This window comes from Diachasmimorpha longicaudata, chromosome 12 (assembly GCF_034640455.1).
Source record: "Diachasmimorpha longicaudata isolate KC_UGA_2023 chromosome 12, iyDiaLong2, whole genome shotgun sequence".
NCBI lineage: Eukaryota > Metazoa > Arthropoda > Insecta > Hymenoptera > Braconidae > Diachasmimorpha > Diachasmimorpha longicaudata.
In genome coordinates, this window is record NC_087236.1 from 5,631,874 (window position 1) to 5,653,586 (window position 21,713).

General features: G+C 37.5%; 2 protein-coding genes across 15 annotated transcripts in view; one reads left to right on the forward strand and one right to left on the reverse strand.

The window, feature by feature from the left end:
* Window positions 1–923: 923 nt before the first annotated feature.
* On the reverse strand, window positions 924–6,528 carry Pld (Phospholipase D). Of its 2 annotated transcripts, XM_064131351.1 has the most exons (5): window positions 6,244–6,527; window positions 5,108–5,685; window positions 4,848–4,968; window positions 4,350–4,773; window positions 924–4,151 (listed from the first exon to the last, which is right to left on the reverse strand). In XM_064131351.1, the coding sequence occupies exons 2-5, from the start codon at window positions 5,650–5,652 to the stop codon at window positions 1,828–1,830; spliced, it is 3,414 nt and encodes a 1,137-aa protein (XP_063987421.1). In that variant the 5' UTR covers window positions 5,653–5,685; window positions 6,244–6,527; the 3' UTR covers window positions 924–1,827. The 2 variants fall into 2 exon arrangements, with proteins under 2 accessions (XP_063987421.1, XP_063987422.1); XM_064131352.1 differs by having other exon boundaries at window positions 5,108–6,528.
* LOC135167788 (mucin-2-like) overlaps window positions 2,789–21,713 on the forward strand; it is a 46,546-nt gene continuing 27,621 nt past the window's right edge. For 4 of the 13 annotated variants that reach the window (XM_064131317.1, XM_064131323.1, XM_064131324.1 and 1 more), the window contains exons 1-2: window positions 8,488–8,849; window positions 10,496–10,583. In XM_064131317.1, coding sequence (XP_063987387.1) covers window positions 10,497–10,583 — 87 coding nt within the window. In that variant the 5' untranslated portion in view covers window positions 8,488–8,849; window position 10,496. Of the gene's footprint in view, window positions 2,926–8,475; window positions 8,850–10,495; window positions 10,584–16,719; window positions 16,829–21,713 lie in introns of those variants that run through there. The other 9 variants (XM_064131321.1, XM_064131322.1, XM_064131327.1 and 6 more) reach the window with 7 other exon arrangements.

A 21,713-nucleotide genomic window follows, 5' to 3' on the forward strand; every position in this document is an offset into this window, starting at 1 on the left:
CCCCCAGCATTGCCAACAGTAATCCCAGAATTTTCTAGGGATTTTCCGGGGCGCCATTTTGGACGCCTGAGAAATAGTCACTAGCGTGCGCAGCGCGGTGCGCGGAACACGAAAAGTGACGACGCGGTACAAGTTTCGCGTTAGTTCGCGTTTTTCAAGGGTTTAAGTCGGTTTGAGTCGTTGTTAGAAGTTTAGGGATGTTTATTTGAAGTTTCAAGAGACAAACAAATGTCTAGATCCAGTGACAATAAACGTAGGACGTGGGACAAAGGGTTTATGAGTTGTTGGGTCGTGTTTGGCCTGGGAGTGGACAATGCACGCGAAAAATGGTGGTTTTTGCGTGAGTGGGACCCGGTTCTGGCCCTCAATAGGTAAACAATAATAAACAACCAAGGGGTTGCATGATACCCCAATAGTTTTCTTAATATACCCCTGATTTGATGAGAAATCTGGACTGAGAGGAAAATGGCGACCGATTCGCCACTCCGAAGTGTTTGAGGTGCGAGGAAAACGTTTTATTATCCAGCAGTGAATATAAACAAAAGTTTGTGAAGTGTTTGGGTAGTTTGGGCAGTGAATCACGAATATCGGAATTTGTTTACGTGATGCAGAGGGAACTTTGTTTATGAACCAACAGACGATGACGAATTATCGGATCATTTTCGTCGATAAAATAAATTCTAAAACGTTGAAGCCAAGAAGGGAAAATTCTCGTCTAAAACATCTTCCATTAGTGAAATAATTATTTGTGATGTGAAATGTTGAAAATTATTTTTATGTGCGCAGTTTATCGGATGTGTAAGTGCGTGTGTGTGTGTGTGTGTGTGTTTAGACGACCGCAGTGTTGTATCATATCATGATGTTGTCACTCCAGGAAAATCATCGTGTGGATAGGTGAGTTGACAGATACATTTTTCAAGACCTTTTTCTTAAAAAAATAATTTTATTGCATGATTAAATCACACCAACAAATCCATTCGTACAAATATCCTAAGGCATGGGTACTGAGCTTTTATAACAAATATTAAGTCATTAAAAAATTCAAGACCGAGGTAACAATTCATCGTTCTTGTGCAATAAAAATATTATCCGTAATCATCACTAGAGACGAGTAATTAGTAATATTGGACCCTCGAGGTTTTATCATGGAAGTTACCACTCGATTTGTAATTCAGTAAGTAGGTAAAATTGCTGTGTAAATACTGCTGAGTTCATCGTCATTGGCGAGCCATCGGACAGGATCCTGACGATCTTTGAAGGTGTTTACTCGATGATAATAAATATTAACACTTAGTAGCTATAACAAAATTTTTGAACCCAACCGGTTATCATTGAAATGTCAAATTTTAAAAAGACCAATCGAGGCCGTCGAGGTTCGTCAGGATCCTCCTTACGATGAAGAGAAGACATAAATAATTTGTTAAATAAGTAGCAACATAATAGTACAGAAACAATCACTTGAAAATTCCTAAAACTAGACTGTAAATTCTCTTTTTGTCAGTTGTCCTTCGGAAGGTTAACATTTTGTGATTGTTAAAATATCACTAAAAAAATTCTCAAAAGACTTAGTTGCACTCTCCTGCTCACCCTGACTGGTTAAAAAAAATCAGTGGGCATTGTCAGGAGTATTAAAAAATATACAAAAATATTTCTCGCTGTTGGTGTCATCCCTGAAAAGCCTCCCACAGGAATAATAGTCGTAATTCATAATCATCCCCCTTCCTCGGCCCCTCCCCGAGGCCGACGAAACGAAAATAAATGCAGAGAAAATATTTTCTGACTAAACTCCATCCACAAACAGAATCCCCATCTCCCTTAACTCTAAAATCAAGTCCATAAAGAAGTTGGCATCATGCCCTCGACCGTTCCAGCAGCCGGGGTGAGTGTCTCCTCTCCCAAAAATCTGAGTGGTAAATCGACCAAGTGTCCCTTAACCCCACCAAGTATTTCCCTGGCAGTACCAGGATCAGAATGACAAAGTCCAGCTTCATTCTGATAAATTTTAAGTGTCGAGAAGTCGGTAACCTTGTCCGAGGGTATGCAATGAAAGACCTCCTCATAGATCTCAGTATTGCTCTTGCTCCAGGCCTTCCAAATCCCCGACCAAAATGACTCTTTGATCGGATCATCAACAGATATCCTCTCATTGGACCACAGTAATCCCAAATGTTCCTTGAACAGTTGTTTCCTCAGTCCCCCCGCGAATCTCCCACAGGGATACGATCCCTGATTCATCCTCCCCTCGGTAAACTCTTCGTCATGAACAATGACAGCAATTTCACTGTCTCTGCTGGCAATCATGCTTCGGTCGTTGATGTTGGCAGAGCCGCAGATGACAGTTTTGTCGTCCACGATCATCAGTTTACTGTGCACATAGATTAATTCAGTGACCATTGTACCATTCAGCCTCGAGTGTGTTCTGAGACCATGAAAGCTGATGTACTCACTGGGATCATCTATCCCAGCTTCGATTAGTCGATTAAGAATAGCGTCCTTTCCTCGGGATATCGATGAATAATTCCAGTGAGTTATCGTGTGAAGAGCAGTCCCCGAAGGCCCTCCCACCTCACCCTCAAACCCCGGTAACAGTGGCATAACAACGAATACCCTGAAGACTTTTCCCTCCCTGTGAGCCCTCAGAATTCTCTTCAACAGTGTCTCCCCTATCCTGTTCTTCACATTATGCCTGTCCATTGTTGCCAAAGTTATGAAAAATTGATTCTCAATGTAAATGTACCTCTCAGCTTTGGCAATAGCCTCGATATAAGCCTCATGAATGCTTTGTTCCAGGGTGTCAGCCTCCAGGAATCCAGCTGACCATGAACTCACTGACCTCAACACCTGGCACTTGACATTCTTCAACATTCCATCCCCAAACACCTGAGGACTACCAAAATTGCTGTAGGATTTGGGCAGTAAAAATGGGTAAGTCGCATTCAACTTTGATTTTTCCATTTTAATGGCATTCCATCGCTGGATGAAGTGCCTCGCAACGTCCCTGGCACTGGCCCCTTGGACCATCATCCCGACATCATGCCAGGGCATTCTCGGGGTGGTGCTCCTGTCCACGAGATCCTGATAGGGCCTCTCGAGGTCATAGAAATCCTTGACGATGAAATTCGTGTAGTCCTTACCCAACCAGAGTTTTGCAGCTCCGGGAAGGCCCTTTACGATGTCCTCGTTGTTCCTGAGGACTCCCTCGATGTCCACTGGCTCATGAACAACGACATTGTCAACCTCATCCTCATCATCGCTGCTGGCAATCTCCTGGGGATTGTAAACCATATTTATCAGTTCCTTTCGCTTCATTTTTACGTTCTGCTTGACCCTGTCTACGGTGTTCTTGGCCATGTCGAAGAGATTTTTTTTCTGAGGATCTGGAGTGTTGCATTTTCGATGCTCCATTTCTTGGGGTGGTGATAGCAGGGCCGTGTCGAATTTGTGTTGGGGTGGGGGAGAGAGGGACTGACGTTTGGGAATCGGTAGGAGGGGGAGGCACTTGGTGGTGGCCATTGCCACGGTGTTGGTGGCAATTGCCAGGGACAGCAGGACATGACTGTCAGCTGGTGTCTCAATTGTACGCTTGCTACTTGTGCTCGTGATCTTTCCTCTGGTTGGGATGTAAATGCTGGACTGATGGACAGCACCCAGGTCGGTCAGACAGTGTTCGTTGGTGTCCCAACGACCATAGCACAGGTCAAGACCTCCTAAAAACGCCACTGACTGGTCCACAACAACAATTTTTTCATGATGCGCCCAGAGGAAGACGCCAACACGTGCGTGATCTGGGTGACGAAGTACTTTTATGTTCTCCGGGCACTTCTCAACAAGCCTCTGCTTACTGTAGTAACTATTTATACCCAGGGCTAGCTCCACTTCTTTGTAGATCATTACGAATACCTTGATTCCTTCTTGGGCTTTTCGCTGGAGAATTTTATCCAGACGCCAGTAGTCACCATTGATTATTGGACGTTTCATGTAGATTTCGGGGGAGAGCCACCAGTCGGCTATGAAAATCTCTTCTTTGGCGGATTCCAGGGCATCAGCAATTGCTGACATGTAGCAGGAACCGTCGATGAAGAAGGTTGAGGGGGTGTGAGGACGGTAGGGGGCGAATGATTGATGGGGATTCGGCTGGATAAATGGTCTTCCTGGAATTGATTAGATGTCTTTGATGATTAGGTTGATCAAGCTGATGACGTTGAAGCTAGTTAATTGTCCAATACATTTCAGAGGGTGTGATTAATGATTTAAGGACATTCTTGGATTGATAGGGTTTGAATTGTTTGGATTTATCAAGAATTTAATCGTAAGGACGGTTATTTTAAATCCCATTGTTCTCATCTCACCTTGATCACTCGCTGCTCTCTGTATGAATTCCAACCACTCCCTGGCCTTTCTACGTGTCCAGCACTTGATGACAATATGCCTGCTTGAATTCATAATTTGCAGTCCATTTCTCAATCCAGTAGCATACATACCCGAACTCACTTCAAATCCATTATCCATCAGTATCACTGACTTGATCTTTCCGTCCTTTGGTGTTATGTAGGCAACAAAGGTGTCCTTGACAAGGAGATGTCTTCGATGCCACGTACCACAGAGTGCAGTGCAAAAGTGATAGAGTCTCACACAGCACATGCCCTCAATGAGACCACAAAAATTGCATCCGGCTTTTGCACTTGAGCCTGTTCGCTTCAGAATTATTCCCTCCTTTCCCTTTTCACCCAGGTCCTCGATAAATGATAGGTACGATAGTTCCATAAAATTAAGCTGAAATATCGTTTCAATTTCAAGGTGACTTGGGTTTTTTTTTTCGATAAATTAGTCGGTCTTTGAGAACTTACTGTTTCAGCGTGACGTTTGTAAAGCTCAATTCTTAGTAAATTAGTTAAGTAATCCTCCAATTCCTTCATTCGATGACTAACAAGCTCGGAGGGAAGGAGTACATCAGGTCGGTTCGGAAATCTGAAATAATTTTGAGTAAATAATACAGTAAAACAATTTTTATTTGATATTCACAGTCACATAATTCTTTTTTTTATTGAAGAGTCATTTCAATATTTTTTTTTCTTCACCGTCTCTATTTGTTCACTTGTTCAAATACCTTGGTAATGCTCCTCTACGTCTTCTCTTCTTATTCTCCTCTAAATTCTTCAGACTGTTCCTTCTCTCTCGATGGCTTCTCGTAGGAAATGGAATATTCAGACTAGCTCTGTACATTTTCAACTGGTTATGCAAATGCTGAATGTGTTTGTACCTCTTCTTCACGGTCCAAACAAATGGCCCATGTTTAAACTCAATTGTGTATAAATTTGGATTGATGGGATGTGTGGTAACACTTCTTTCATAGTCAATTATGGTCACTAGGATATCTTCTCCTGGGATAAATATATTTCTGTTGGGACTTTTAAATTTAACTGCTGGTGCATGAATCGAGGAGAATGGAATGATTTTTCGATTATCCCGGTTGGGATGATCGTCAGTTATATCGGGTAAATTTATCGTTTCTCCATTTTCCATTATCGTTATGTCGAGGGAGTCTGGAACACCCAGATCATCATCGTACTCAGAGTCGTGGGACAGACCAGCGTCCTCACTTATTTCTCTATTTAACGTTACGTTTGTTTCTTCGGGTGCTGTTGTTGGCATTGTAATCAGTTTATTTATTCTTTTTTGTTTAATCTAGAAATGTTGGTTGGCAGGAAAAATAATCGCATAGTTTGAGGAAAATAGCGTTTTAAAATTGAACATTGTCTGGAGTCGTTAAAAATTCATATTAAATCGGTTTCAAAGTGGTAAAATAACAGTTAAGACGAGAATTTCAATTCTCATGTTTCCCAGGGCTTTTGAATACCCAAAAAATTTAAATTCATCTGGTTGGAAATAGACCTTAATCGATCCTCATTAACGACAATCAAAACAGTCACGACTGGTCTCATGAATTCTCACTCAATCATCATGCCCATCAACTTTATTGCTAATAACTCGATTCTTTTGTAACACCCTGAGCAGTTTCATAAAAATCCTTGAAAACTGAACACAATGCGCTGAATGTTTTTTTTTTTTACATCCTTGAGATTGAGGTCACTGTGACGTGCACGTGAAAATATGAGGGTTTACGTCAATTCGTAGCTCGTCATGAGCTATCGTAATATTAATTAATGAAAGACAAAGAGCTTCTTCGTATCACAATCGACGTAGGCAGAATGTCTTTAATTAATTGAGGAATTTAAAGGATACAATTATTTTAATCCAGAGGCACTTCCAGAGGTGGTTTTTCGGTCTTGGAGCATAACTGGGTTTACGTTAAGGTTATGTACGGATTAATTTAATGATAAAAAATCATCCTCTCGAGTGTCTAGGTCTATCGGCGATAAAAAAATTGCTGAGATAAGGGAAACGAACGTTTGTGTCACATTATCACGGGCTGAACTGCTAATTGACGGGGTTTACTCGGTCAGACTGATTCACAGTCTGACACTTCATCTGATTCGTTCAATGAGCTTATCCGTCGCGTGCTAAACGGGCATTTAACTGGCGATATGCCACGGGTTTACACGAATTTACCCGAGAGTCTGGCGCGATGGAGTTGAACTTGGATCTTATGACATCCTAAATCAGATATTTAAATGACGGAGGAGGATGACCCATCATCCGAGATTTTCTCGACGTCAATTTGTTGATAAAAAATTACTAGTATTTTTTATATTTGTAGACACGAGGTCATTTTGTAATCATTAATTTTGTTGGGTCTTGATAAATTTAAGCTGCAGAAATTTAAATTGATTTTATAATAAAATATGATATCTTGATGAGACAAGAATTTGTTTTGTTGAAGTTATTTGCATTATCTTTGAATTTATTTCACCAGTTTTCTACTTTCATTGTTTCGATTTCTTGGATCATGATGAGGTGATTACACTCATCATTCTGCGATTAATAATAAGGATTAGAAATGGAGGGAAATGAATTGTTGAGGTTTCTGGGTCACGATTGAAAGGCCTCGTTTAATTTTTTTTTTCATCGTTGATGCGCGACACTTGTTATGAACTAGACAACGAAGAATCAGATTTAAATTAGGGAAATTTAATGGTTCAGGTGGGAGTTTGTGATTCAGTTATTGGGAAGAATTGGGGTGATTAATCGGGGGAATTACAGCCTCGAGAAATTGGACGGTTACCGAGGTTTTTGTAATGTGGTGCAATTATGAATCAGAAGTGAATGGCGGTGATTAAGGAATTATCTTGGCTGATTGAGGCTGATAACAGGAGAAAAAGAGTAGAGTCAATTTCATCAGAATTTTCGTCATTAGAATTATCGTTCGGTGGACGAGTGACACCCGCGATTTTTGAATTTCACCTCACGGATCCACCAAATATTTTTTATCGAGTCACATTACATCTCCACGGGGCGGGGGGGGGGGGGGGTGGGGGGAAAGAGAGACTCTCGGATGGTCCGGATACATGATAACGATTGAAGTTGATCTTGATAAATGTCTCTTTGTATCAATGTCAGAGGTATTAGGACGTGTGGGGGATTTCTGTCAGTGGGAGGTAACCTGCGGTCACCTGACCGAGTTTCGGGGTGTGATTAACTATCGGTCAAGTGGGAATTGAGTTCCACCAATGTCAAGGGAAAGTTGATAATGATGGGAGTGATGGGTAGGGTATTACGGTGATATCCGGTTGTTTTTATTCTCTAAAAATTTTATTTTTCCGGAAATACGTTTTTTTGTGGATCATATTCAGGAAAATTAATTTTCTTCGGGGAAAATTTGACAGCATCGACGTTCAGCCGATGGTCAAACGTTTTGTTTAATTACGTATGAGTTGCTCGTATGAAAATCGTAATTAAATAATAGAGGGAGATACAAAATAAGCAGAAATTTTTGGGTAAAAAAATTTATTGACAGAAAATTTTTATTTAAAAATACAAATGAACGTTCAAGGGACATTTTTAAAATAATTATCACATAAAATAAGATTTTTTGGGGGCGTCTGTGTGTGGATACAGATGTTCTTTCCTTGATTTCCCATGAAAAAATTTTTTTTTTGCGAAATAATTCATTTTTCGTCTCGTTAATTGACGAAAGTTCTCTAATACTAATGATTTATCTTTCCTCACTGTATGTAATAGTAGAAAATAGGCTTTTTCGACTGTTTACGGTCGAGTAAATATCCATAAGACAGATTGAACCAACAATCCACGTCGCCCTGACTGACCGGCTTGAGTTACCCATAATCCGGACTTTTGGATTTAATCTCTGAAAACAGTGTGCGTTGTGCCCCCCAGGGATTAATCTCCCTCCCTGTCTTATTGAGCTTACCAGTAGGAGGGACTTAAATGTATCGTGGTAGGGTAAATTGAACGCAAGCGAAAGGGAAAATACCGCGGTATCATGGCACGTTCGCCACTTTATTTTTTGTCCATTTTCTTCCTTTTCGTTTCATTCGCCGACCGGACTAACACACACAAACACACACACACACCCACAATTTGTCTCTCTTTTTCCCTCGCCACTGTCCCTGCCCCGTTTTTTGACACGGCAAATTCGATCGGCTTTTCATTTTACATCGACACTCCGACTGAGTTCACCACTCAGGGGAAACCGGCAAAAATGAACAGACGAATGACACTTTGATTCTGTATTTCGCTGTCATCCCTCGCGAATACATCGTATCATCCTCATCTGAGTTTAAAAATTGTGCGGGAATTCCATCGATTGAATCTACATGTGATAAATCATTCGGTTATTTGTGCTGTGACTGTTTTTTTTAAAATTGTTTTTATCATCAATTTTGGTGAATAGTGATATGCCTGGATTGCACTGAAATATTTTCATTGAGGTAACATTTTTTACTGCAATTAAATAATTAATTAATTACGATTTTTGGTGGTTTTTATTGACTTTGGAATTTTTTAATTCATTTATTGCGGTATTTTATTGCAAATGTCTTTACGTTTTTTGAATAAAAAATTATTTTAGGGCGTAAAAGGGGTGATTAACTTTGCAGAAAGAGAAAAACTAATTTAATGGAGTAGTGGACATTCACGTGGTCCAGTACGGAATTAGAAACTCACCTGATAGTGCGATTGTCGGGTTACGGTGACAATACCCCAACTTTAATTGAACTTTTCACTCATTTTGTTTTTCCACAACACAAGTAAATTGAATAGAGAATTGAAAAAAAAAAAAAAAACAAGTGGCAGACTGAAACGGTTCCGCAATTTTGCAGGACAGAATGGAGAATTGTGGAATATTAACTGCGCGAACGAGATTAACTGACCGTTTCTTGGGCACCTGGACAGTCGACTTTCACGAATGGAGACTGACAACCAGATGTTCTTGTTTAAACTTACGTAAAATATTAAAATTTGTATGTTTAGGACGAGTTTGGAATCGTAAGTCGAATCATCATGAGAAAGTTTAACAAAATGTCAAACTTTCCATATTTTTTTTTTGTACATCAGGGAAAACATTTTCTATTATCTCGATCGATATTTTTCCTTCGAGTGGTACCATAATATTTTCTGTTGCGAGTGAGAAAATTCCTATTTTTCCATTCACCCAGAAGAAATAATTGAATTTACTATTTTTCCTCGCTAAATCGCCGGACTTTGTTGCCAATTTATGGTCAACTGTTCTCCTCATCAAATTAAAATTAATTGATTGACTTTTTCCATCGGAAACTTATATCGATATCGATAGTGTCATTGAATGAGATGAATCGCGTGACAATACTACGATATCTCCCCGTAACGGTTCCTGGTGTACGGCTCAACCGGATCCGTTTAATCCCTCACTCCTCCTCACCCTTGTGACTTATTGCCATCGTAGTCACGAATAAATTCTCCACGTTATCCAGGTCCAAGGTCGACAAAATTAACCGGATTAATTTGCCGAATGAATTGGCCACATAAATGCACCGAAATTTAACCAACAAAATCAAATAATTACATGTTTTTATTTATTTCACAATAATTTCTTTGGCCTGATTACATTTCGAAAGTGACATTCGCTTCAGTTTTGTCCTATCGAAGTGTAACAGTGAATTCATGCGCGTCCACGTTTAATGCAGAAATTAGAAAGTACCGGTGGATCTTCGGAATAATTTTTCCGGTTATTTTCCGGAGATTTGGAAAATTGATTTTTGAGAGTGAGGAAAATCGAGATATTACCACTGATATTTAACGTTTCCTATGACCTACCGCAACTGGTTAATTTCAATTTTGCTTATGTCATTAATTTTTTCAGGATGAGAGAAATAGATAAATGGAAATGACGTTTGTTTGAACTCACAGGTCAGACATCGATCATTCAGTCGTCAAAATAACATTTAAGAGTGAGATAGAGAGATTTAATGAAATGTTGAATGAATCCTCAATACTTTCTCGAGAGTGAAACTGATAAAATGAAAATCAACAGTTACAATGCCCCAAAGATGAAGTTTTTAATAAAAATTGTATTATTCAATTTTCATTGTTGTTTCAGAATGGCGAAGAGGTCTTGGTTTATGGCGATCGTCTTGTTGGCGTTGCTGTTCGTCACGTCTGATTGCCTTCGAGGACCTACCGCTAACGTAAGTAGACATTTCAAACTATCGATAATACACCGGTTATTACTTGGGAAAAACCTATCGATTTGTTGAGTGATTGTTGAGGGATTTCGACATACGTCGAGGGCTTTAAATTTCTGTGGAAAATCGCGGAAATCTCGGGTGAATTATTGAATAGCGTAATAATGTGGTGATCAGGGAGTGATTAGAGAAACGGAAGTTGTTACAATGTATGGTTGGATGGGCAGTTGTCCATATTATTGCTCCGGGAGTTGCTAACACTCGGATACTCACCGAGTAATTTTCAATTGCATGGGGTGGGGATTGTCATGCTCATTGTTTGCGTGTGTCAATCGTAAAAATTACCCCAACAGTTTATACGAGCGGTAATTTTTATTTTATATTTTTTTAAATTTAATCTGAGGCTTAACATTTTGATCTTCACAGTCCAATAATTTTTCTTTTTATGGTTATCATGTGTGGAGAATATTTATAATTTTAATCGTTAATTTATTCAGAAAGAAAGCAAAGTTGAAATGTATTTTCAAAATTTTTAAAATACTGTTTCACATTTTTTGAGCCTGACGTGAGGGACAAATTTGAATATAAAAATTTTTTGAATGACTTTCCAAATTCGATGATTAAATATTATATTCAAAAGTGTGGCACGATATCCAGTCAATCGTCAACGAAAAAAAAATGTCAAACGCTGTCAAAATAACATTTCACTCGTGTGTGGTCGATGGGATTGATTTTTTCAAACTTGTAAGTGACAGGAGAAGCGAACGGTAGAATTTTCGTGACAAGGGTTCCTTGACCCCACCGTCAATTACCTCAACACAAAATATATACTCTATCATATATGTAATAAAAATATATGATAAAATATTGTAATTTTACTGAGAATTTTGGCGCATCATCGAGAGTTTCTTTTTGGTGGCTAAAATCATTCACCTTTTCGATTATGAAATTACATGGGTAATAAATTGTCTTTAGGGAAATCATTGGATGACTCCTCGGAGAAATTTTAATGAAATAAAAAAAACATCTACCGACACTCTCCTCGAAGCTGTTCCTCCAGGAAATATTTAAAAAATAATCGTTATGAAACTCGAAGACTTTTCTTCTTGCTCCACTCCTCAGAGGAGAGAGTAGTACGTCATTCCTCTATTAACACTGTTCATCTAGACTTTTTAAACATTTTCGTTCTTCCATGTACTTATTTGGATTTTATTCGACCAATACAATCGCAAACTCATGGAATTTCCCTGTAAAATTGTGTCACGATTTTACTCCAATGGTCACAGGTCCTTTGGACGTTAAGTCAAATATATATTTTTGTTGTTCTCCATCTGATGATTTTTTAAATCAGCCTTCACTGGATCTATCATCTTATAGATACACCACTGCCACTGTTTCCCTTATTTTTCATTTAATTTTAAATTTCGATTTAAACTTCCAGAGATCACACTAATGATCTCCACATCCTTCTCGTTCTATTGATGATCTCGACATGAAAACTATCGTTAAAATTAATTTATGATCTTGCCTCATCTCAAATATACTCAATCGTAATGCGTTCACTTCGGTATCACTCATAAAAGGAATTTCCACTTGCTCCTTATGTCAGCGAAAGTGGAGGAATAGAAATGCCGATCGACAGCGTGAAAATCATCAATTTCAACCGTTACATCTTGTCTGGTAATAAAACTGTTTGATCGCACCTTTCAAAGGCCATTTTTGGAGCCACTAAACTATACATTATATACTTTCGTGTAATAAAATCTGTCAAACTAATTTTACGAGAACTTCCACATTTTTTTCATCAAAATAAAGAAATATTGACAGAATCGACACGTGAACTAAACAATAAATTGCAAATAATTCCAATCCATTTTAATTTATCACAATTAACTCATTAATAAGTCATTCAAACGATTCATTACGAATTTAAATAATTCATTAATAAGTACATTTATTATTTGTTTTGGAGCTCATTCAATTTAGCTGAACTCTCGGTAATTTCCCATAAATTCCCCAGTTAATTTCAAATCCTCTCGTTCAAAAATTCCATAGACAGAAACTTTATAAATATGCAATACTAGATTTCTCGTGCGATCACAGTCCACGCCTATTCGCGCACCATTCGCCTGTACTCCAGCATGTGAGGCAAAAAAATCTTAACAAATAAAAAAAAAAATATCTAAGCTCGCGTTGAATGCTGGGTGACCGCAGAAACTGTAACTCGTGCTGTACTGCTGGTCACGCTGGTGCAACCAGGACCTGACCTTTCAGCACTCAGATGCATTATAATATAACATTTTGTGACAGCACGCGATGTGGGGACTATTTGGAAATTTAGACAGTCGTAGGACACTTATTTCCACTTCTTTTAATTATCTTTGTGGTGGTGCGGATGGAGAAACTGTCCCATTAACGATATGTCATTATTACCTCGGAGATACCGATATCGTGGAGTAATTGGGGGTCTTGAGCTGACAGGTGGAGAGTATTTCCTTCTGATTGGTAGTTAATTCCCCGGGGAAGTGGTATATCATCATGTGTAATGGGATATTACTAATTGTTGTTTACCGGGTCAGTAATAATTTGATTTAATTCTGAAGACGTTGAAGTGGAGGGAGAATTTTATTGTAAAAGTCTTCGGGAATCGGAGTAATCGATTTTTTAGTGGTAATAATTAATTAATGGGGAAAAATTATATTTTTTAAAAATATTTGTCTCATATATTCTCTACTTTATGTACTATGAAGTATATTCGTTGCACTGTGGTTATATATTTTTGTTAGACATTTTTCATGGGAATTTTGAGGCTCTTGAGCTGTTGAGTCCCACGCTAATGGTTTTAAATAACTAAAATTAAAAATATTTCAGTTTAAAACCAAGTAACCACATTCATCCTTTCACTCCACAGCTGTTTCGAAGAATTTACGATGAAGAAAATAGTTTGAATAATGCGAGTGCAGTTACACTTGAGCATTGAATATACAGTGAAATGTGAAATACAAAAATTTTCATTGGACTATTATTTATTTGTTTAAAAAATCAATAATTGTGATGAACATAATATCCCAGTATTTTCAATGTTTGAATTTTCAGAGCATGAATTTCCGTACTTCTGTTTATTGAATTACCACAGTATAATAATCCCAGCATTTTGTGCCTCGTGGAAAGTAGATTACAAATGTATGAAACCAAGTTGCCACTCGATATCTCGTACCTCACAGCTGTAACAAATAAAACTGGCTCTTTCCCAGGTTTATGTGATCACTAGGAGTGATCATAGCTCGTTGAGATGTGGTCAAGTGTAATGACATTGTTAAAAAAAATTGTAAAAATTAATTTTCCATATGGAAATTTTTTTGCATTTTTTTATTTCAAAGTTTACCAGTGACTTCCGGGTTTTATCCCTCAATTATTGCAATCACTGTAACTTCACATTTCTCTCATTATGCAATCAAAGCAATTTACCGCCAAATAATATTTTACACTCGAGAAGAACAAGTTGTAGTACAATTTTCTATTATTTCCCGCATCGATTGACTCCATGTCACAGTTCGCAGTTCGTTATATCACAGGGTAGATCATGTTCTCGTAATGAGGAATTTAGTGGGGAAATCGTTCTCGTTTTGCTGCCCACTTGACTCTGGATTGTACCGTAATCCGAGGAATAGATCAGATTCACCGCAAGAATTACACCTGTCGTCCTCTACATTGATGGTAATTTTATTAAACGGTGCAAGGACGATGGTTTTTTTTTGTTGAGGCTTCGTAACGTATTATCAAGCTCATTGAGAAATTATTTATCCTTGAGAATCGATTGTGAAATTGATGGAGATATTTTTTCATTCGGTGAGTTACAGCCGGAAATTCATTTGCGTGTTATTTTTTTACATTTAATTTTCATGCGCTGAGCTGAGGGCTCTATTGACATTCATTATAATTAATTCGTATTCAATATAATCAATACATATTTAATATTCGGTTATTTAATTGTTTTTTAGGGGACGAACATTATTAACCGCGAAATATCGCGTGGGGAAAAAAAATTGGTTCTTTGCTGATTAAAAATAATTAATGATTTCTGTGAATTTTGGGAAATCGATCAGGTATTGGGCGGAAATAATCATTCGTTCACTAAATCAATCTGTCCGTTTTCCACGTTCGGTCCCCCCCGTCACCCAAATAAGTATTAGTTTCGGTATAATCGGATTAGAATATTGTGATCTAATCATTTAAACGCTCGATCAAAGTTCCCGCCATTAAACTAAGTAGCAGCGATATTAAATGTTGATAAAAAACGTTGTGATATCTCACTTCTTGTAAATGCCGGAGAGCCATTTATTTCAATAAAAAAAATTACTCCTGAAATTTGAAGGAGAACTCGAGAAATTTCTCATAACATAAAAAAATTAATCAAAAATAATTAATCATCGTACGTGGACGAATTCAGTTGTCGATTGTGTTTAGAACCGATGGACATCAATCATGAAACAGTTCGAGAAATTCCCCCTCAACTTTCGAGGCGACATTTCAGAATAAATATCGACATTCGATGCAGTTGAACTTTCATTTTTTTTTTTTGTTCCTTCGTTCGATTGATTTTTCTCCACAAATCTCATCTGAGTGTCGAATTGATCTTCTTAGTGAAAGCAAGATTGGGCCCAACTTGTTGGGTATCAGTGACCCCAATTCATCAGACCCTAGATGATGTACAGATAATCATCAGGAGGTTAACATCCAACAATTGTGATGACAATTTCACCCCAGTCTAGAGTCAAGTCTCCCCTGTATTCGATTTTTCAGTTTCACTTCATTGAAAATTCTCCACTTTCTCGTCTTGACAAATTGTCACGGATTTCCTGCTGTTGTGTCTCACCAGCTCTCGATAGATCAAATAATCCGAGGATGTTGACTAATGGGCCGTCGATTGATTGATCCTGTGCTCGGGCGCTGGTTGATCGAGTGGCCGCATCGATAATCGAAGTGGAGAAGACTATTTTCATCACTTCGTCGAGTAAATGACGGATTAGGCACTCGGGGGAGTTGATTTGACCCTTTCGCACTTGGTAATTAACGTGGGAGGAAATGTCCGACGAAAATTTTTGTGTTGATGGGAGAAAAGTGGCGGAAAATATTTTTTTTCGGGGGTAAATAATTAACTAAAAAATTATTTATCGTCCGGGTGATGATGAGGAGATCTCTCTCGCGTCTCTCGGGATGGAACAAAGGCGATAGTAATGTTTACACGCTTGGGAGCAATAAGTAATTGTGTAAACCTTGTAATACGTCTAGACATTAAACCGCATTCAGTGTTTTCTCTATCGTAATTACTAAGTCGTGGTTTCTTTGTTGAGTGCTGGGAGCATAAGTAATATTCAATTTCGTCAAGTCTGTGAATTACTGGAAAAAAAATTGAAAGTTTATGGACCATTGGAGGATAATTCAGTGGATTTTTCAATAATTATTTGACGAATATAATTTATTTTATCACAACTTTGGTTTTTAACATTTTTAAAATTTTGTAAAGGTCTTAATGAAATTCTATAACCCTTCCACACAGTCAAAAAATACCTTCGAATATAATTGACAACTGTCAGAATTTTAATTAAGAAAAAAATGAAGTGATTATTTTTTATTTCTTCTCAATTAGACGATTTAAATTCTAATGAGATAATCGTCAATAAATTTAAAATATTGGCAATGTCGATAAATCATTATCTGCTTTATGTCGTCATCTGTGTGACATAAAAAAACGGAAATGAAAAAATAATCTAGACTTTCGACAGCGATGGTCGTCTGAAAAATGATTATTAAGTCCTTGCACTGGATGTCTCTTCCTTGCGAAACTCTTACTCCGCTTTTCAATGCACCACCAGTTGTTATTTATTCCCTCATCATTTTTTCCTACGCATATTCCTACCTCGCATGCCGATTGAACGTGGTTAATATCTTCATACTGCACTTTGCTCGGTCTCCCTCGTTACAATGTAAAGAGAGTAAAATTTTCCGAGTGAGCTCTTCGGCGATTAATGCGGTCAGTCCAGCTCAGTTGCATAATTTTCTAACTGGTCTTCTCCTGTCGCAATTTTTATAATTCATAATTGCATTTTCATTTCTATCTTCGTCTGGGGAACGTAAGAGGACGTTGAGAGGGAAGTTTCAAGAAAAATATAAGTATTACGGTGGTATTTGCGGGTAATTCATTGTGGGAAATTTATTGGATTTTAATGGGTCTTATTCAACAACACGTATGTAAAAAATTATGTAAATCATGTCTCACGTATTTTTTATATTCTCTTTAGTCATTTGGAAAATGTGTGGAACGAGGTGGAGTTGTGTATGTGGGTTGAAAATTTTTTGTGAGGAATTTTTTGGAAATTTTCGGAAACTTGAAGGATTTTTAATGTCACGAGAGGGAAATTATTTGATAAAAAAATTAAAAAATGGGATTAAAATATTTTTTTATTAAAATAAAATTGTTGGTTGATTTCTAGGGAGTAATTTAACGTTAGAGACTTTTAGTTTAGGTTTCAGTTTTTGATTTTTGTTATGACTATGGGAACTTCCTCTGGGATTTCATGATTTATCAGGAATTGATCGGTCACGAGAGGTGAAGAGCAATTAAATAGAAATGTCCGCACTTTCCATTCTACGAGGAAGTTTATGAGAGACTGAGGATAGTCTCATGCATATTTATAGTGATACAAGAGGTTACTAAACAAATTTTTATTTTCATGTGTTTTAATTAAAAAAACCATTAGCAAGTTTCCAGTAAATTCACTCACTCCATTCAAAAGGCGAATCAATCAGAGTTAATCATCACAGATCAATCAGTCCACCACCTTCAATGTCCCAATAATCACTCGATTCGATAACTGATCACCGCCATTGGCCCCTCTCACATCTCCAACCAAAATAATTTTAGAAACCGATAATCCTTTTACTCTCGATACCATCAAGCTCACACACACCGAGCGTTAAATAGAAAAATCTTACGAAATATCATAATTCGATGCGTTTATGCTAATGTCGATGAGGAGTAGATAACACCTGCGACCTTATCTCAATATTTTTTATTGAATCAGAGAGTGAGAGTAGCGATAAACGAATATTCATATATCGTCGTGTGAAATCTTATTTGGCTCCTGTACCGCACCAATTGACTTTCGGAAATTGACAGGACCTCGATGAGATCAGACTTTGCGAATGACATTGACGGACACTCCTCAATTGTAAAATTAGCATAAAAAAAATTTATTAAAAATCCTTTCTAAATAAATCAGGGGAAGAATTATGTGGACAACGCGATATTAAAGTTCTCTTCATCTTCCCATTTATTTATTATTTATTTATTTATATCGAAAGCAATCAACTCAATTCAGTTCCTTTGCTGATAAAAAATTCTTCTTCCAAAATTTATTTCATCCATATTTTTTAAATTAATTTCTTCAGAATCGGGTGACCCTATCGTACCATAAATTTTTAATTTTCTAAGATTTTTGTAAAAAAATCAGTTTAATTACCGAGTGTAGCTGTTCCAGCTGTCTAACATATCCTCCGTAATACCGATTCTCATTGCCCCCCCCCCCTCCTCATCCCACTGGAAGCTGTACTCCAGGCGTTGAAAGTCCTACTCAGTAGTGAACCGTTGTACACTTCATTCGAGTGGACCCAGTTGCACTTCACAATGTACAACAAACGTGAAAGGACCGTCTCTGCCAATTTAGCAAGACCACGCCCCCCCGCTATATTTCCGAACGAGTTTTCAATGTTTTCAGGTCTCAACGTAAATATTTTGCAACAGTTTTTTGATTCATTCGGCTGTTGGCTCGCGCGAGGTAACAGAAATAATTCATAAAAATAACTATTAATTGTTATTATTGATAAAAAATATTATTGATCGTTGAGGAAAGTATTACAGAATTTTTTTGATGAATTTCAAAATTTTTATCCGAATTTTCTCTGAAAAATTTCTCTCAGCGTAAGAAGAGGAGAATGTTCCTGATGATTAATGGGATTGAAATGCCTGGAAATGACTACCTCGGAAAACATTTGCTCCAGCGTTTAAAGTCCAAGTTTTTCCCCCCTTTCCCCCTCCAAATGTCAAAAAAAAAATCTGTTAAAATTTCTTTTTAACGCGATGATCCCTGGATCGGTTTGAATGTCCTCCGAGTCAGTGATTCCTCAAGGTGCAGTCCCTAAAAAGCTGGCCCACTTTCTCCACAATACACCAATAATTAATTTTACTATCAGGAATGAGCTATAATAATGCACAACTGGTTATTGAGATACTTTCACTGGTAAGAATACCCGAGCGCTGTGATTAATGGATTAATTAATGACTCGGAGAGAATGTTAATTGATGTTTGGGTGAGACATTGGATGAGATTAATATTCCGAGGATTTGTCATTGGATAATCGAGACGTCTAGATTTTCCAGTGAGTCGATTTGTTCAGTTTCATTAGCCTTTTGTTGTAATTAATATTTTAAATATTTCTTTGTTTCACACGGATTGTGAGAAAATTTATATTTTTTCGTACGATGCTGGGATGAATTGCAATTAAATCGCATGTGTTAGTTGCACGATTTTCATCCGAATAGGATAATTAGATGTTCCTTTCATCACGAACAATTAACCGATCACCAGTCAACGTGAGAATAATGCAGAGTCATTGGAGGATTGAAAATATTGTGCGTATTAATTTTTTTTTTATCGGACTTTTCCTTTTTTTTTCATCGAGAGTGGAAAAATGGAGAACGATAAATTATGTTGGGAGGCACATTGTGCTTGAAACGGAACTAAATAGTTCAGGATTTTTCCTGGAGAACCGTTGGAAAGGGCTGGCCATTATTCATATTCATAACTGTTGTGCTAAATTAAAATTTACACTAACAGCTGTTGAGTAAAAGTCGCGAATAGGAGTCAAGCTACATCCACTTTTACTTCCAGGGTCAATTGTTGGTGGATATGTTGCTAAGTGGAGCTGGTGGGATTTATCCTGGAGTAAATGGAGATGAGATATGGATTTGGTGGTGATCGTAGGGTTTTTACTTCGCATTAGAAACTTCAAACTTAATAATTTTGTATTTTCCTTCATTTTTGGATCGAGATAATGAACATAATTTTTTTATAATTACAGAATCACTTTTTTTATTAGAAAGGGGTTTCAAAGATTTTTGGAATTCACACGTTGATTGATTAATTAATAAAGAAGTCTGTCTAAAAATTGCAGACAGTGAATTATGTGAAATTTCAAGGATTTAAAATATAATTATGCAGTTAAATCTGATTGGATTAAATTTGGCCATTTTTAATTCGATAAAATAAGTCTACCACGCTGAACTAAAATATGTACGCCTCCGATATCCTTTCTAATCGACGCTGGAAAATACCTAAACCAGATTTCCATGTGAAATTATCTCAAGTTTTCGAGCAATCGCTGAGAACTGCGAGAAATCCAGTAAATCGGGTATAAACTCATCTCAGCAACTCGGGGATGTCAAATTGTAAATCTACTGGTCATTCCACTTTCGTAATCAGTTATATCACTGCCAATAAACAAGACTGTTGTACAACAATTTGCAAACAATGGAAAAAAAATCCAGGGACCGTGGGCCAACGATTTAATAACATATTTCACGATATTTCCATATTTTGAGTCACTCGGGGCACCCGGTTGCCTCTTGACTCTTGGGAAATCGAGGATCCATGATCACCAATCTCAGATGTCAATTTGTTGATTTCAACTTTGCAGTTTAACCGACAAGTCGTGTGAACGTCATGAAACCAACGAGCTGGACGTAACCAGTCATTAGGGAATTCGAAGATCGGTTATTAATCGATTATCGATGGAACGTAATGACTGATTGCGTTCGAGGATGAACTGATCGGTTTCGATGCTGTGAAAATGTTATTTCCTCATCGCTTCTGGAATGATCCCAATGGGTGACCTGAGGGCTGAAGAAATTCTTCTTCAGTTGATTTTTTAAAGCGAATTAAATAAAAAATTATCGCTTCAAAAAAATTCTTAATTTCTTCGATTATTTATTATTATTCTTCAATTATTTTATTGAGACACTTTTGTGTCTGGAAAATGTCCTCAAAAGGTCCTGGAAGTCCAGATACTCTTCTTCCTCTGCTCATGATGGAATAGATTATACGATTTCAAGGCATTTGAGGATTTTTTCATTAACAAAATAGGTTTTAGAAGCAAATAAACCTTCGACAAAATAATTCTCCGATTCCAGGAGCCGATCCAATAGTACCTGAAGCCATTGACCAACATTCCATAATTGCACTAGAGACAGCTTCACGAGGCTCTTGTGTCTCTGATCATAAACGACCTGACGTTACCCTAATTACCGAACAATTAGCACTATTGACTCACTCGAGTCGTTCAAAATTTTGCGGAGGTCATTCTCAGTTCTCGTCAGTTGAGAAATAATGAAACAGTTTGGGTTTATGTATCGTATCAAAGTGATTGTTCAATTACCCCTCGGTCAGAAGCCTCAAGCGAAATTATCAAAATGTCTTTTTCATGAGGAATGGCCATGTTTCACCTCCGGGAAACGTGTCCTCTGAATTTTTAACATCAAGTCAGCTATCCTCACGATAATTGCGTAATTATACGTAATCCGTTTCGTCACTCGGCAAAATTGCTCTCTTTATTTCTTCATGATCTTCATTAACACATTGGCAACATTGAACCGACACCGATGAAGCCATTCAATTTTTTTATGCTAATGCACCTGGATTGCCTCCTCGTTGAAAAAAAAAAAAATACTGGAGTGATTGAAACCTGTTCAGCACTCCCAAAAGCCCCCGATGACTCAATCATCAAGGTTCCTGGGATTGTAATATTTTTTTTTCGAAAAAAAAAAATTAAATCCCACTCTAAACTTAAAATTTTGAAATTTCACTTAAATATTTCACTTAAAAATTGCTGAATCCCGTCAAAGTTTAAATTGTGAATTGAATTTTTTGTACAGCCTTCTACATTATTTACAACAAATTAATCAGGTGCGAATGAGAGCAATTTTCCAGTTGCGTTGGATCAAGGTCAGACGAAATTGACAGTTGTGATTGGCCTTATTTCAACTCCAGGATTTATTTCACTTCAGTTTATCGGCGA

What these genes read in the sequence shown, in the direction of transcription:
- Pld (XM_064131352.1), bottom strand. Translation starts at nt 5,652, where the DNA reads ATGCCAACAACAGCACCCGAAGAAACAAACGTAACGTTAAATAGAGAA. An exon ending in CGTAGAGGAGCATTACCAAG is followed by an intron (nt 4,969 to 5,107) that starts GTATTTGAACAA and finishes AAATTATTTCAG; the next exon opens with ATTTCCGAACCGACCTGATG. An exon ending in GAGAGCAGCGAGTGATCAAG is followed by an intron (nt 4,152 to 4,349) that starts GTGAGATGAGAA and finishes AATCAATTCCAG; the next exon opens with GAAGACCATTTATCCAGCCG.